Raw genomic sequence first — 13,593 nt, forward strand, 5'->3', positions numbered from 1 at the left:
CTGATCTTTTCTAGGAATGAGGTAGAGACACATGAGTTAATTTGCCAGATAACTGCAGCTTATTCCTTCAAAAAGCCAATACTTTTATTATTTAATTGCAATGGAAATCTCTCCAAAACGCATTACACTTTTTTAAGTTTTTTAAGTGTTTCATGAACTACAATTATTACGATGGGCTATAATAAACGTACAATATATATTCTCATGCAAAATGGTCCAGGTAACTCTAATGTTTGGTTCTTATGTATGCTTTGGCCAGTTTCTCTTTCGTCTCTGTTGCTGTCAGTTTTCGAGCCTGATATTTCTCAGGGCGTCAGTGTATCAAAGTCTCTTCCATCTAGTACTGATGTTTTATGTGTTAGAAGAAAACAGGTAGTCAAGATGAATAGACAACCAGGGTTAAATAAATAAGTCACCTCAAGGAGTTTTTGGGGTCTGTTTCCTGAGTTCTTGACTATGTTTTGGCTAGCTAAATGTGCTGAGTAAGTACTTTTAAAAAATCTTGTTTTGTGATAAATTGAGCGTTTCCACACTGCTAAGTTAGGAAATTCCATCTCTTGAAGATACAAATCTTTCTGAGGGTTGCAATTTCACAAAGATCAGGGCATCACTGTTGCTCCCAGCTGGGCTCTTGGCTTGGATCCACAGTATGTCTCTGGCTCACTCTGCCTAACCTAGAAATTCAGGATCTTGCCCGATGTGCCTCAGGGTTGAATAAGATGAAGATGGGTGAATAGGGTGTGACATCACTTTTGGAAGAAGTATATTATTGCTAAGAGTCTAATACCACTTTGTTCTAGCCTGCTAAGTAGTGTTATGGGCCAGATATATTTAGCAATGAGAATTTTCTGACTTGTTTCCATGACAGAGTCTGGGACATTTTTAGCTCAGCTGAATTAAGTAAGGTCTATAGTAAAGGCACATTCTAGAATGGAATTTTCCCACTCATGGATGCTATATCGTAACCACCCACTCATGGAATATAGAAAACAAAACTTTTAAAACTGATAAACTTCTTTGGAAAATTAAGCAGGAAGAAAAGTACTTTGGTTAGTTCATTTCTTTCTCGGATGCAATAGTCTGAAACTCATGGACTCTTGGTAGGATCTGGCCCAACTGCCAAGTGAAAAAGCTAAAGGAGAAAACAAATTGGAGAAAGACTTGGTACTTGTCCTGGGGAGCTTCTTGTGAGGTTCAGAGACAGGGCACACACAGCATAAATAAACCCTAGTTTCTGGTAAGCTCACACCCTCCCCCCTCCTGAGAGTAGGGCTAGGTTGGCGCAGAAGAGGCACTCATGTTCTTATGGTGAACGATTCTGAGGTTCACTTACTTAGCTTGTGCCAACACTCCAATGACTTCTGCATACAGGTCTGCCACAATGTGCATATTGGCAGTGTTAGGACCAAGGTACCTAAATAACATACAATTAGACAAGTTAGGAATCCCCCCAGGTCATCTGAAAAGAGCAAACTTGATTTAGTTTTAAGTACCCAACTGCTTCAAATTCGAAGATGACAAATTACTTTACCCTTCTTTGTACTTAAAGTGCTTGAAAGCCAAGTTAATAACATCATGTATTAAACTGTCTATTACAGGATGAAGTGGAATCTGGAAAAAAAAAAAAAAAAAGATGGCTCAACTTGGAAGGGAATATTAAAGATCAAATCAGTAAGAGTACTCACAATGAACTACATATGGCCTTTAACAATCAATAAATATAATTCATGACATAGTATTTGAAATTCATGAACAATTTAATAAACTTGACCTTAAAAACATAAGTAGATTTTAGATAAATAAATCTTATCTAAAGTAACATTAAATTAATGACCTACCTGTTTCAAAACTTCTATTAATACTAAAGAAAAAATAAAATCAATGGCGAGGTCCCGTCTTTCCATTAAATAATCTCGCTGCTGTTCATCACTGTAAAATTTAAAATATTCACATTAACTGGGCACTGAAAATATCCTCAGAGTGATGTAGTTCACCCAAAAATCTAGGACTCATCCCCAGTGGACTGCAAACCAATTTTGTTACGAAGAAACTGCAGCGGTAAATACACACTGAAGTTATTCCTATGATCAGTCTGGTGCAGTGCACAGACACTGGATTTGAATATTTGACTTATGTTTTAAATATCTAACCATGTCAACTTGGGTAGCTATTTGTGAGTATATAATTTCATCTTGTGGACTTTTCTAAGGTACCTTTCAACACAGGAAACCTCTCATCTGTAACATGGAAACAAACATGATACAGGGCTCCGGTGCTAGAGGTAGACCCTGAGAGGATCTTGTGAAAAGAGTTAAACAACGGAAAGAAATAATATGATTACCTATGGAATCAGGACTGCAGTAGGAGGAGAAAGGATCAGCATTACATTTCGTTTCTTTTCCCCTGCCCCTTTCTTCTTGACCTTTTGCCACTTGAGATTTATGAGAGGAAGAAAGAAGGTGTCGGGGCGGGGGGCGGGGTGGAAGAGAGAAAGATTAAAAAGCAGATGGAAGAAGAGGTAGGAGGGGCAAAGTGGAGTCATTTGAACTTATTCCAAAGTTAGGGAGCAGAATTAGCACCGTCAGGAGGACAGAAATGTGAGTTCTTACCCCCTTCCCTTCATTTCCTGCTTCTCTAATGTACTGAGGACTAATTTGGAATTCAGCAACTGAAGTGACTGCAAAGTCCCTTAGCACAGAATACTGGTTAAGAGTGTTGGTTTTGGGGTGGTGGTGTGATAGATTGGGCGATTGGGATTGACATGTATACACTGATGTGTATAAAACTGATGACTAATAAGAACCTGCTGTATAAAAAAATAAATTAAAAAAAAAAGAGTGTTGGTTTTGGTGTAGAACAGTCCCGGGTGAAAATTACGCCTCTTCTACTTACCAGTAATTTTTTCATCTACAAAATGGAAATAATAATAGTAATTATAGTAAGGTTTGCTTGAGTATTAAGAGAAAACGTGTATTTAGTAGAGTCTCCCAAACATACAACTGCTCAGTACCTGCATATTAAATAAAAGCAATGAGAAAGGAGGACAGAATTTGGATTTGTCAGGCAGATATTTTCAAACTAAATCAAGACTATTTTAAACATGGAATGTTTTTCTATTCAGTCAAGAGGGAATGAGAGGAAAGCATATAAAAGATAGAAAAAAGAACTCTGGAGGAGCTCTGCAGCCTTGAGCACGTCCAGTTAAGCCTGGTAGGTGACAGAGCAGTTCAAGGAGGGAAGCTGCAGCTTTAACTTTCAAGGGGAAATGTATGGACCGGGCAGGAACTCAATTCATTCAGGATCATTTACAAACAGTCCCTGCCAGGAGAAAGAGCAATGGACCAAACCATCCATCTGGAGCCCTTCAAGACCCACTAGAACTAGAAAGTGCTGCTGCCAGAGGAAGGGAGGAGAGGAAAACATATGGAGCTGCATTAAAAAGAGGGTGTCCACAAGTCTGACCCAGAAATTACATCATGGAGAAGAGAAACAGGAAGTCTGAAGACCACAGGGAGAGAAAACTCTCAGAGACGGCCAGCAGCAGTAGAGAGAAGAGGGCTATAGTAAGGGGTCTCCAAAAGGGGCCAGAGGAACTTGAAAAAGTAGCAAAAAAATCTTGGTAGAAACAAAAGTTTAAACTCCTGATTCTGTTTTATTTAATAAGCCAATTTATGCTTTCAAATAAAAGGAAGACATACATCTTTCCAATAATGAATTCAACTTTATTGCTGGTTTGAGGTCTAACTGCCAGGAGGAGCCAGAGGCATCTGACAAATTTATCTGGCAGTCAACATGGTGATACTATACTAATCTTAGAAATCATAACCCAACAAATAGAACTACCATACAACCCAGCAATCCCACTACTGGGCATATACCCTGAGAAAACCATAATTCAAAAAGCGTCACGTACCAAAATGTGCATTGCAGCTCCATTTACAATAGCCAGGACATGGAAGCAACCTAAGTGTCCATCATCAGATGAATGGATAAAGAAGATGTGGCCCCTATATACAATGGAATATTACTCAGCCACAAAAAGAAATGAAATTGAGGGGCTTCCCTGGTGGCACAGTGGTTGAGAGTCCGCCTGCCAATGCAGGGGACACAGGTTCGTGCCCCGGTCCGGGAAGAACCCACATGCCATGGAGCGGCTGGGCCCGTGAGCCATGGCTGCTGAGCCTGCGCTCTGCAACGGGAGAGGCCACAGCAGTGAGAGGCCCGTGTATCGCAAAAAAAAAAAAAAAAAAAAAAGAAACAAAATTGAGTTATTTGTAGTAAGGTGGATGAGTCTGTCATACAGAGTGAAGTAAGTCAGAAAGACAAATATCATATGCTAACACATATATATGGAATCTAAGGGAAAAAAATGTCATGAAGAACCTAGGGGTAAGATAGGAATAAAGACACAGACCTACTAGAGAATGGACATGAGGATATGGGGAGGGGGAAGGATAAGCTGTGACAAAGTGAGAGAGAGGCATGGACATATATACACTACCAAACATAAAATAGATAGCTAGTGGGAAGCAGCCGCATAGCACAAGGAGATCAGCTCGGTGCTTTGTGACCACCTAGAGGGGTGGGATAGGGAGGGTGGGAAGGAGATGCAAGAGGGAAGAGATGTGGGAACATATGTATATGTATAGCTGATTCACTTTGTTATACAGCAGAAACTAACACACCACTGTAAAGCAATTATACTCCAATAAAGATGTTAAAAAAAAAAAGAAATCATAACCCAAATACACATCCATCACATTTGACTGTTTTCAGTTGCTTATGCTTCTTCCTTAAGTTCCTCTTTTCTTGTTTCTATTAAGAGAGACCCCCATTATTAGCTACATCATGTTCTAGAGACCCTCATTCTTTTGGCTTTGTCCCAAACACCCAATCTCTCTCTCTTATTTTAAACTTTTAAGTGCTAACTAAAATGTAATTGAGTTGAATTTCACTGTCCCGATTCTCTGATCTCGGCAATTACTCTGATCTCCTGGAAATAATCAGTAATACAACCTAAAAAGCTATTCTTTTCAATCCATAAAGAAATCAATTCATGAACAATCTAGTTTTAGTAACTAAATTCTGACCAAACAGGACAAAACTAAAACTCACTTAATTCAACTCACTAAAACTGCCCCACTCTCCACCCCTAGAAAGTTTTAGTATCTATTCATAAGTTAACATGAAATAGGAGGAAATACTAAAATGACGCATTAATTTATTAATCATACAGGCTGAACCATTTTCAGACACAGGATTGAAATTTTACCTTTAAATTTGATGCATTAAAAATATTTATGAGAGATTGCTAATTGGTATGGGGTTTCTTTTGGGGGCGATAAAAATATTCTTGAATTAGGCAGTGATCATGGCTGCACAACCTTGTGAATATACTAAAAACACTGAGTTACACACTTTAAAAGGACGCAGTTTATGGTATGTGAATTATATCTCCATTTAAAAAAGTTCTTCTTCAACTAAAATAATTATTCAATATGCAAAAGTTATTAATCTCTCCCCCAAACAAAATGATAAGTAAATGAATCTTGAATAAACTCAAGCATATTACAAAATGAAATTACAAGTTCAGATGAAATGTAATTTGGTAAAATAACAGGTCTTCAATTTCAAGAGAAGTTTACATATTTTTAAGTACTAGGAGTGTCAAAAAAAATGAGAGGGATAAATCACTCACAAGTAGTATTTAATATCTGATTTTCTGAGTGATTAATTTCACTTATATTGTCTTTAAAAGCATTAAAAAATGTATAACCCATGTGGAGAAATCTAAGTGCTTTGAAAAATCTCATTTTTTTAAAGAAAGGTAAATGTATTAAACTTTCTTATATTTGCTACCTTGCTATAATAGGCTGATTTCAAACATATGAAATTATACATATTTACCTAAAATTCTGGGGGACATACATTCATTGGACAGAACGAGAGTCTTAAGTTTTATGGCTGAAGAACTCATGTAGCAGCGAGTTCCACTTTTCAAATCCAATCAACAAAATTCTCAGTTAGAAGGGAAGTTAGAGATGGGGTGATCTGACTTCCCCCTTTGCTCACGAAAAGGCTGGGAGCTGGGAAGCTGCTGGGGAGCTGGCCAAAGTCACATGGTTAATTAGTGGCAACTCCACGACTACCTCTAAGGTCCAACCCAGCGTCCTTTGCACTACAGTACCCTGGGCACTCAAGGTTACAATTGCAGACCCAAATATCCAGGCAATGTCGTGCAGGGCCTGCTGCAGGCTTTCTGCCTTCAGGCGCAGACTGCAGGAGAGAGGGCCCAGGAGAGAAGCAGGCAAGAGGGTTACCTAGGGTCCTTGACACCCTGCCCCCACCACTGTCAAAATAAGGCCGTGTAAGAATTTTCAACCTCTGACAGCTGGCACTGACAAATACTCCAAACGTGCCACCTGCTAGACAAGGTGGTGTTCATGTGTAAAGAGGCAGGAAGATCTAGAGGCCACCCAACTCCCACTTTGATTTGTTTCAAGAAAGAAAAGAAAAGAAAGAAAGAAAGAGAAAGGAAAGAAAGAAAGAGAAAGGAAGGAAAGAAAGAAAGAGGAAGAAAGAAAGAGGAAGAAAGAAAGAAAAGAAAGAAAGAGAAAGAAGGAAAGAAAAAGAAAGTGAAAGAAAGAAAGGAAAGAAAAGAGAAAGAAAGGAAAGAAAGAAAGAAAGAGGGCTTCCCTGGTGGCGCAGTGGTTGAGAGTCCGCCTGCCGATGCAGGGGACACGGGTTCGTGCCCCGGTCCGGGAAGATCCCACATGCCGCGGAGCGGCTAGGCCCATGAACCATGGCTGCTGAGCCTGCGCATCCGGAGCCTGTGCTCCGCAACAGGAGAGGCCACAACAGTGAGAGGCCCCTGTACCACAAAAAAAAAAAAAAAGAGAGAGAAAGAAAGACAGAAAAAACTATAATCCTCATAATCCTTACATAAGAGAAGTGTACCTTTTGGATTTATTGCTGGTTCTTGGTCTGTATTCATGTGATTCATCCTCAATGCCATTTTGCCTTTTATACCAGTCAAATAATGTACGTAGAATGGAAGGCAGGCAGTACTCAGAAAGGGAGCTCATTGAACTGATGACCTACAGAGAAAAGCAGGCAATTAAAAAGCTTTGGTGGCACTGCCAATTACTGAGAAACTTTTTATTTCACAAATAACTCCAAACCATAGTCACTACAAAATTTTCTTATTTATCACAGTCCTATCCTTAATAATCTTTAGTAGTACATTCCCAAGAACCCGTTTCTTACTGTTGACAGATGTTCCTAATATAATAACTTTGTGGTTTAAGAAAGATAATTACTTTGACTCCCTTTCATTCCAGAAATCAGATGTTAATTGCATACAGGTTATTCATGGACTGCAAAGAAATTATTTTCCCACAGCATCTAAGAAGTACAGTGACTGGTACTACTTAGGTCCTCAAAAATGCTTGTTATATAAATAAATACATTCATTAATATGATTACCTTAATGGCTTAGGTGAAATAAGCAATTCTATCCCCCAAACAAATAACCTAAGTGGTAATGCAATGTATGGTTTTCTGCCAATAATCATTCATAAACTAATCTGAGTTGTGCCCCAAATTAGACTTAATGAATCAGTAGCAGTAATTTACTCTGTATTACATCAAAGGCAAACATCTCCCCTCTTTAAACAACAAACATACCTTTGATAGATGAGTTATTCTACTTTCCTTATTTTGGAAAGATTCCTGATCTTTTATTAAGTATCACTCCTCAACTGAACTTCAGTCCATATCTCATATTATAATACATGCAAAAATGAACTCAGAATGGGTCATAGACCTAAGTATAACACCTAAAACTATAAAACTTCTGAAGAAAACATAGGGGAAAATCCTTGTGACTTTGGGGTAGGTGAGGATTTCTCAGGGATCAAACCAAAAGCAAATTCCATGAGAATTCGACATACTGAAAATCATCAAAATTAAAAGTTTAAGCTTTTAGAAGGATGCTGTTAAGTGACGAAAGGACCAGCCACAGACTGGGAGAAAATATTTGCAGAACACCTCTCTGATAAAGGTCTTATAACCAGAATGTGTCAAAGTACAATGAGATAGGTTTTAATTACTTAATTAACAAACAGTACAGGCAAATCATAACACCCAGCACTGATGAGACAGGAATTTATCTCAAGTACATAATTAGAGATGAGTAAGAATGTTCAGGACAGCATTACTTATTATAGCAAAAAAATGGAAACAAATGTCCTGCTCTAGGTAAATGCCTGAATCCAATGTGGAATTTGATGTAGATTATCTATGAAACCGTTAAAAATCTCATTTCAAAGATATTTAATGCTATGAAAATGTTCATGATATGTTAAGTGAAAAAAGAGTGAAAATCATTTAATTGGTATGATCCCAATTTGATAGAGACCCATATAAGTATGCATATATAGAAAATAAGACCAGAAGAAAATATACCAACATATTGAAGGCACATATTGCAATCAGGAGAGATCTCAGGAGAGAGATCACCAGGGACAGGGTAAGTGGGAGTTTAAAAAAAATGAAGGTAGGATTTTACCTGGGCCTTTTTAAAAGAAAGGGTAGAAATCTGAAATGAGAGTCAAGAAAGAAACTAAGCAAGGAGCCTAAGCAGGAAATCCTACCGTCATGAAGTTGCAAAATAACTGTTTGTTGATAATGATTATGTGATTAATGAAGGTTTTGAAGGAACTGAAAGAAGAAATATCTGACTGATGTAGGGACTTTGGTTCACCAGAGTGGAGGGAAATAATGTTGAAAATTTTAAGTTGGAACTAAATCATTAAAGGTACTTTTAATGCCGGTCTAAACAATTGCAGTTTTCTTCTCTAGAAAATGAGAAGCCCCTAAAGATTTCTGAGTAGGATACTCAGCCCATGAAAATGGTGTTTGGGGAGGTTTAATCTAGCAGTGACGTGTAGGCTGGACCGAAGTGGTTTGCAAACAGAGGCAGTTAAGAGAATACACAACACATGCTTGAATCTAATGAGGTTATTACTGCAACGGTTCCAGGAGCGCAGGGCTCAGAGCCTGAGCTGGGGAGGTGGCAGAAGAAACGGAAAACGTTAGTTAACTTGAAATATTTCTGTAGTTAAGCAGGCTAGGCTTAACTTCCTTTTACAAAAGCAGGAAACTAGAGCAATGAAAGCGCAAGTGCTTCATGTCAACAGGACTTTCCACTGTCACCTTTAAAACAAGCCCTAAGATTGAATAAAGCAATGATTGCTTTCTTTCTCAGATTCTATTTCTTGATAGCTTATTTCATGCTCTCTTATAATTATGGTTATAGGTACATAATACAAAATTGTGCATTATCTTTAGTTATGGGTTAAGTTAAAAAAAATAAACAGGCTATTGCATTTAGCCTGCCTGGTGAACCTAGTCACCGTTATAGGGTTCTGTAATTTAAAAATACCTAATTATTTTTTTTAAAAAAAAAGAGCCCTCCCTTCCAGGCTGTAACATCCATAGGCACAACAAATTTTCCTGCTCTTCCTTTGGATATAACAGCAGCAAATTTTTGGAGGAAAGACGACTATGGTGTGCCAAGGGGGTAATTTCCTAGTTCTCTCTAAAGTTACCCCAGGTAATTTCCTACCTCTCTAAAGTTATCCAGAAAGGATATTTCTTCAAGTTGTCATCACCTAAAATATTTTGAATTGGGAAACAAAGAGGGTTCCTCCCACATGGGAAACGGGATCAGAATTCAGAGTCCCTGACCACGGGTTAATTCTGTCTTAATTACTGAATAGATAGTAAAATCCCAAAGCCACTACAATTATATTTCAGTAATTTAGAAATACTTGTGCAAGTCTGGATGAGACTTAAGGAGACATGATGACTAAACGTACTGTGGCATCCTCGATGGTATCGGTATCCTGGAACAGAAGACACATATCAGGGAAAAACAAATGAAACACAAAGGAAGTATAGAATTTAGTTCATAATAATGTACTGATATGGGTTTCTTAGTTATGACAAATGTACCCTGGTAATGTAAGATGTTAATAAGGAAAACTGGGTACAGGGTATATGACAACTGTCTGTACTATCTTTGCAACTTTTCTGTAAATCCAAAACTATTCTAAAATAAAATGTTTATTTAAAAAACATTACAGAATATTGAGTAGAGTTCCCAATATTCTATAATAACCTAAATGGGAAAAGAATTTGAAAAACATTCGGATAGATACATGCATATGTATAACTGAATTACTTTGCTGTACACCTGAAACTAATACAACATTGTTAATCAACTATACTCCAATATAAAATAAAAATTAAAAAAAATTTCTGTGTGACATTTACAAGTTCCTTTATTTACTTCAGACCCATAAAGGTGATATAAACCTGTGTTTGACTCCTATAAACCTCTCTGGGTAGAGCATTCTCTAACAGCATTCAGCTACTTCACTTAGGTGTAACCCACATTCTCCATAGAGAACGTCAAGAGTGTTCTTCAAATCTCAGCTGTAATAATTTTTTTCTACCCATTAAAAAGTCATCCCGAAGCCATTCTTGGTATTATATCTATTGGGCATGCTTTCCATGGCAAATACACTGAGACCATCTTAGAAGAGATGAAAGGTCAGCAGGGGGTGGACGTGCATGTTTTTTCCATCTCTCTGTTAACTGCCCTTTTGAGTTCAGACTTTCAGGAAGGAAGGGTGGAATTTGCAAAGACCTGGCCCTCAAAGCTCAGGAAGGGAGGAAGGTCTAGCTGGCTTCTTGGTTACTCAGTTCCTTCATTTATGGGAAGCAGAGCCAATGGTGAGATGAATTCTAGCTCTGTGCTGCTGTGCAAGGGGAGGCCCATTTACAAAGATGTTCTTGTTGCATTTAAATGATCATATTCTTCCATCACAGATGAGCTAGGTACTGTGCAGCTTGAGGAGATGAAGCTCACAGAATCACAGAACTATTTCATACTGGTGTTTTCTTTTGGAGGGGTGATAGAGGGGAATACTAAATGTACTTTGCAAATGTTTTCTCAACATTTATTTTGGCGTTTTATATATAAATAGGCTAAAAGAAACTGTCCATTATGCTGTATCTAAGACATTAATTTTTCATAAGCATTTTATTATACTGGCTGAATGCAAAGAAGGAAACTTCACACATAAATATTTGAATAATTACTCAGTGGAGTCATTCCATATTTTACAGTAATAAGGCTGACTTGTCATGAGTGGTGTATTTAACGAATAATTTTACAGTAACTTCACTGATGGCTTAATTTCTCAAACTAGTTCAGGTGGCCAAGCACCTGGGCGCCAGGGTACTCTCTGTGTACCTGATCTATTATAGCAATTCAGAGGCAATTTTTTTTTTTACTCGATCACATTTCATACTATTGCTAGCTTACAGTATTCGATGAGTGATGATAGACACTGCAGGCTTAAGAATAATTTATTATAAAAACTTAAAATTATAAAAATGTATATGTTAAATATGATTTTCTTGCAAATTAGGAAAAGATCTTCATTATTTGATTTTACCTTCTTGGTCCATTTTATGGAACTCACTGTTCCACTGGAGAATAAGAAACACTGAATAACACTAATGTGAATCCAATGCTACCTAATTTGTTTTTACTCTCTTAATTGCTTATATTTTTCACTTATATATTTTAAATAGATTTTCATTGAATTGAAGCATTAGAATCAATGTTAAAGCACTAGAATTTCACCTGCCTCCTTCTTCAGGAAAATATTACTACCCAAGAGGATAAAAAGTTATTTTAGTTCTATTATAGACTTATAATAGATTCATTTTACCATGTGTTTCCTGTTTATAGATAGCGTTTTTAACACATTAAGAAACTAAGGTGCCACAAAAGGACATAAACATATACCATCTAGAAGAAAATCCCAGAAGAAGTTACTTAGAATGTATGACCAAATTATCTTTAATTTAGAGTAAAGAATAGGTCACACTGAATTGCAAATAGCTGCAACTTAATGTTCTCAGAACAGCGTATCTGAAGCCTGATCTCCAAAAGCCACATTTTCATAATTTCATCAGCATACTGGGAAGATCAGGCAGGTTTGGGGTTCAAGTTACAACTCTGCCCTTTATTGGCTGTATGGGCTTGGCCACGTTGCTGTTTCTTTGAAGCTCTGTTTTCAGCTATAAAACAGGACTTAAGAATACTTCCCTCACTGGGCTTTTATGGAGACTAAAGGAGAAACTCTCAAGTGTGGGACATATAACAGACCTTCAAAAGTGTCTGTTTCTTTTTTCCCCTCTTCCATTTCCAAATATTGAAACTGAAGCACAGACACAAAATATTTTGACTTTGATAAGATCACAGGCTAGGTTAATGACAGAACGAATGACAGACGTTGATGACAGATGTTATCAGAGCTGATAAATGTTGCTTTTAGGTACAGAGTCAGCCCTCTGTATCCGCAGATTCAACCAATCACAAATCAAAAACATTCAGAAAATTAAAATGCACAAGCTCCAAAAAGCAAAACTTGAGTTTGCCGCTCTCTGGCAATGACTTACACACCATTATATTGTATCTAAAACTATTTACATATCATTTACATTGCAATAGGTATTATAAGTAATCTAGAGATGATTTAAACTATGTGGGAGGATGTGTGTAGGTTATATGCAAACGCTACACCGTTTTATACAAGGGACTTGAGCATCTGTGGATTTTGGCATACATGTAGGTCAGAGGCCCTGGAACCAATGCCCCGTGGACACCCTGGACAACCGCAGTGGGAAAAAATTAAGACCCACCTATCTCTTACCCAAGCACAAACTACCAAGGCCTCCATTAGAACCTTTCTGCTTAGTCTGTATTCCCAAACTAAGCCAACTTTTCTGGCCCCAGCAGATGTAAACACAGTGCCTTCCAGATGCTTACTGTAGAGGCCTCTGAGCAACGCCTGTCCTACATCAGCTCCTTAAGAGAAAGACAGCAACACTGGACTCCCCGAGTTTGCTGCCGGCACACCTGGCTCTAAAGCAAATGGGAAAGGACACCGAGAAAGTAACTATTCTGCAACCGCAATCAATCTGTTGAAGAAAAACCAGTAACTGTAAGTCCTGACTCATCTACAAGTCTGGCTCTCAGGAACCTCCAGCATCCCGAAAAAGGTGTCGAGCCCAAATGTAAGTGAAGAACGAACACACACACACACACACACACACATGAGCAAACCAAACCAAACAAAAATGAACACATAGATACTGAAGAGGCAACGGGGAGGGTGAAAAGGGTACAGGGAGTTAGCTGTATGGTGACAGATGGAAACTAAACTTTGGTGGTGAGCATGCTGTAATGAATACAGAAGTCGAATTATAATATTGAACACGGGAAACATATACTGTTATAAGCCAGTTTATAAAAAAAAAAAAAAGAAGAATGGATACAACCCTTGGCAGAAAGGCACAGCATTACGCTCTCGGATTTCACGCAGCTCTCGGATTTCTCGTATTTCCGTAAACACATCCAGCCCTCTTTGACTCCACTCTCCCCTCTCTGACCCACTGACAGGTCCCTCTTCTGGCCAACTGCTCAATCAGCCATGGACTGGAGATGCTTCC

The 13,593-nt window shown here is 38.1% G+C and overlaps 1 protein-coding gene across 6 annotated transcripts in view; it reads right to left on the minus strand.

Moving 5' to 3' along the window:
* FRY (FRY microtubule binding protein) overlaps positions 1-13,593 on the minus strand; it is a 327,504-nt gene that overhangs the window by 158,570 nt on the left and 155,341 nt on the right. For all 6 annotated transcript variants that reach the window (XM_067713507.1, XM_067713509.1, XM_067713511.1 and 3 more), the window contains exons 4-7: positions 6,958-7,097; positions 1,839-1,929; positions 1,532-1,611; positions 1,334-1,414 (exon numbers count right to left, since the gene is read on the minus strand). In XM_067713507.1, coding sequence (XP_067569608.1) covers positions 1,334-1,414; positions 1,532-1,611; positions 1,839-1,929; positions 6,958-7,097 — 392 coding nt within the window. The remainder of the gene's footprint in view (positions 1-1,333; positions 1,415-1,531; positions 1,612-1,838; positions 1,930-6,957; positions 7,098-13,593) is intronic.

Source organism: Pseudorca crassidens, chromosome 18 (genome assembly GCF_039906515.1).
Source record: "Pseudorca crassidens isolate mPseCra1 chromosome 18, mPseCra1.hap1, whole genome shotgun sequence".
NCBI classification, from domain to species: domain Eukaryota; kingdom Metazoa; phylum Chordata; class Mammalia; order Artiodactyla; family Delphinidae; genus Pseudorca; species Pseudorca crassidens.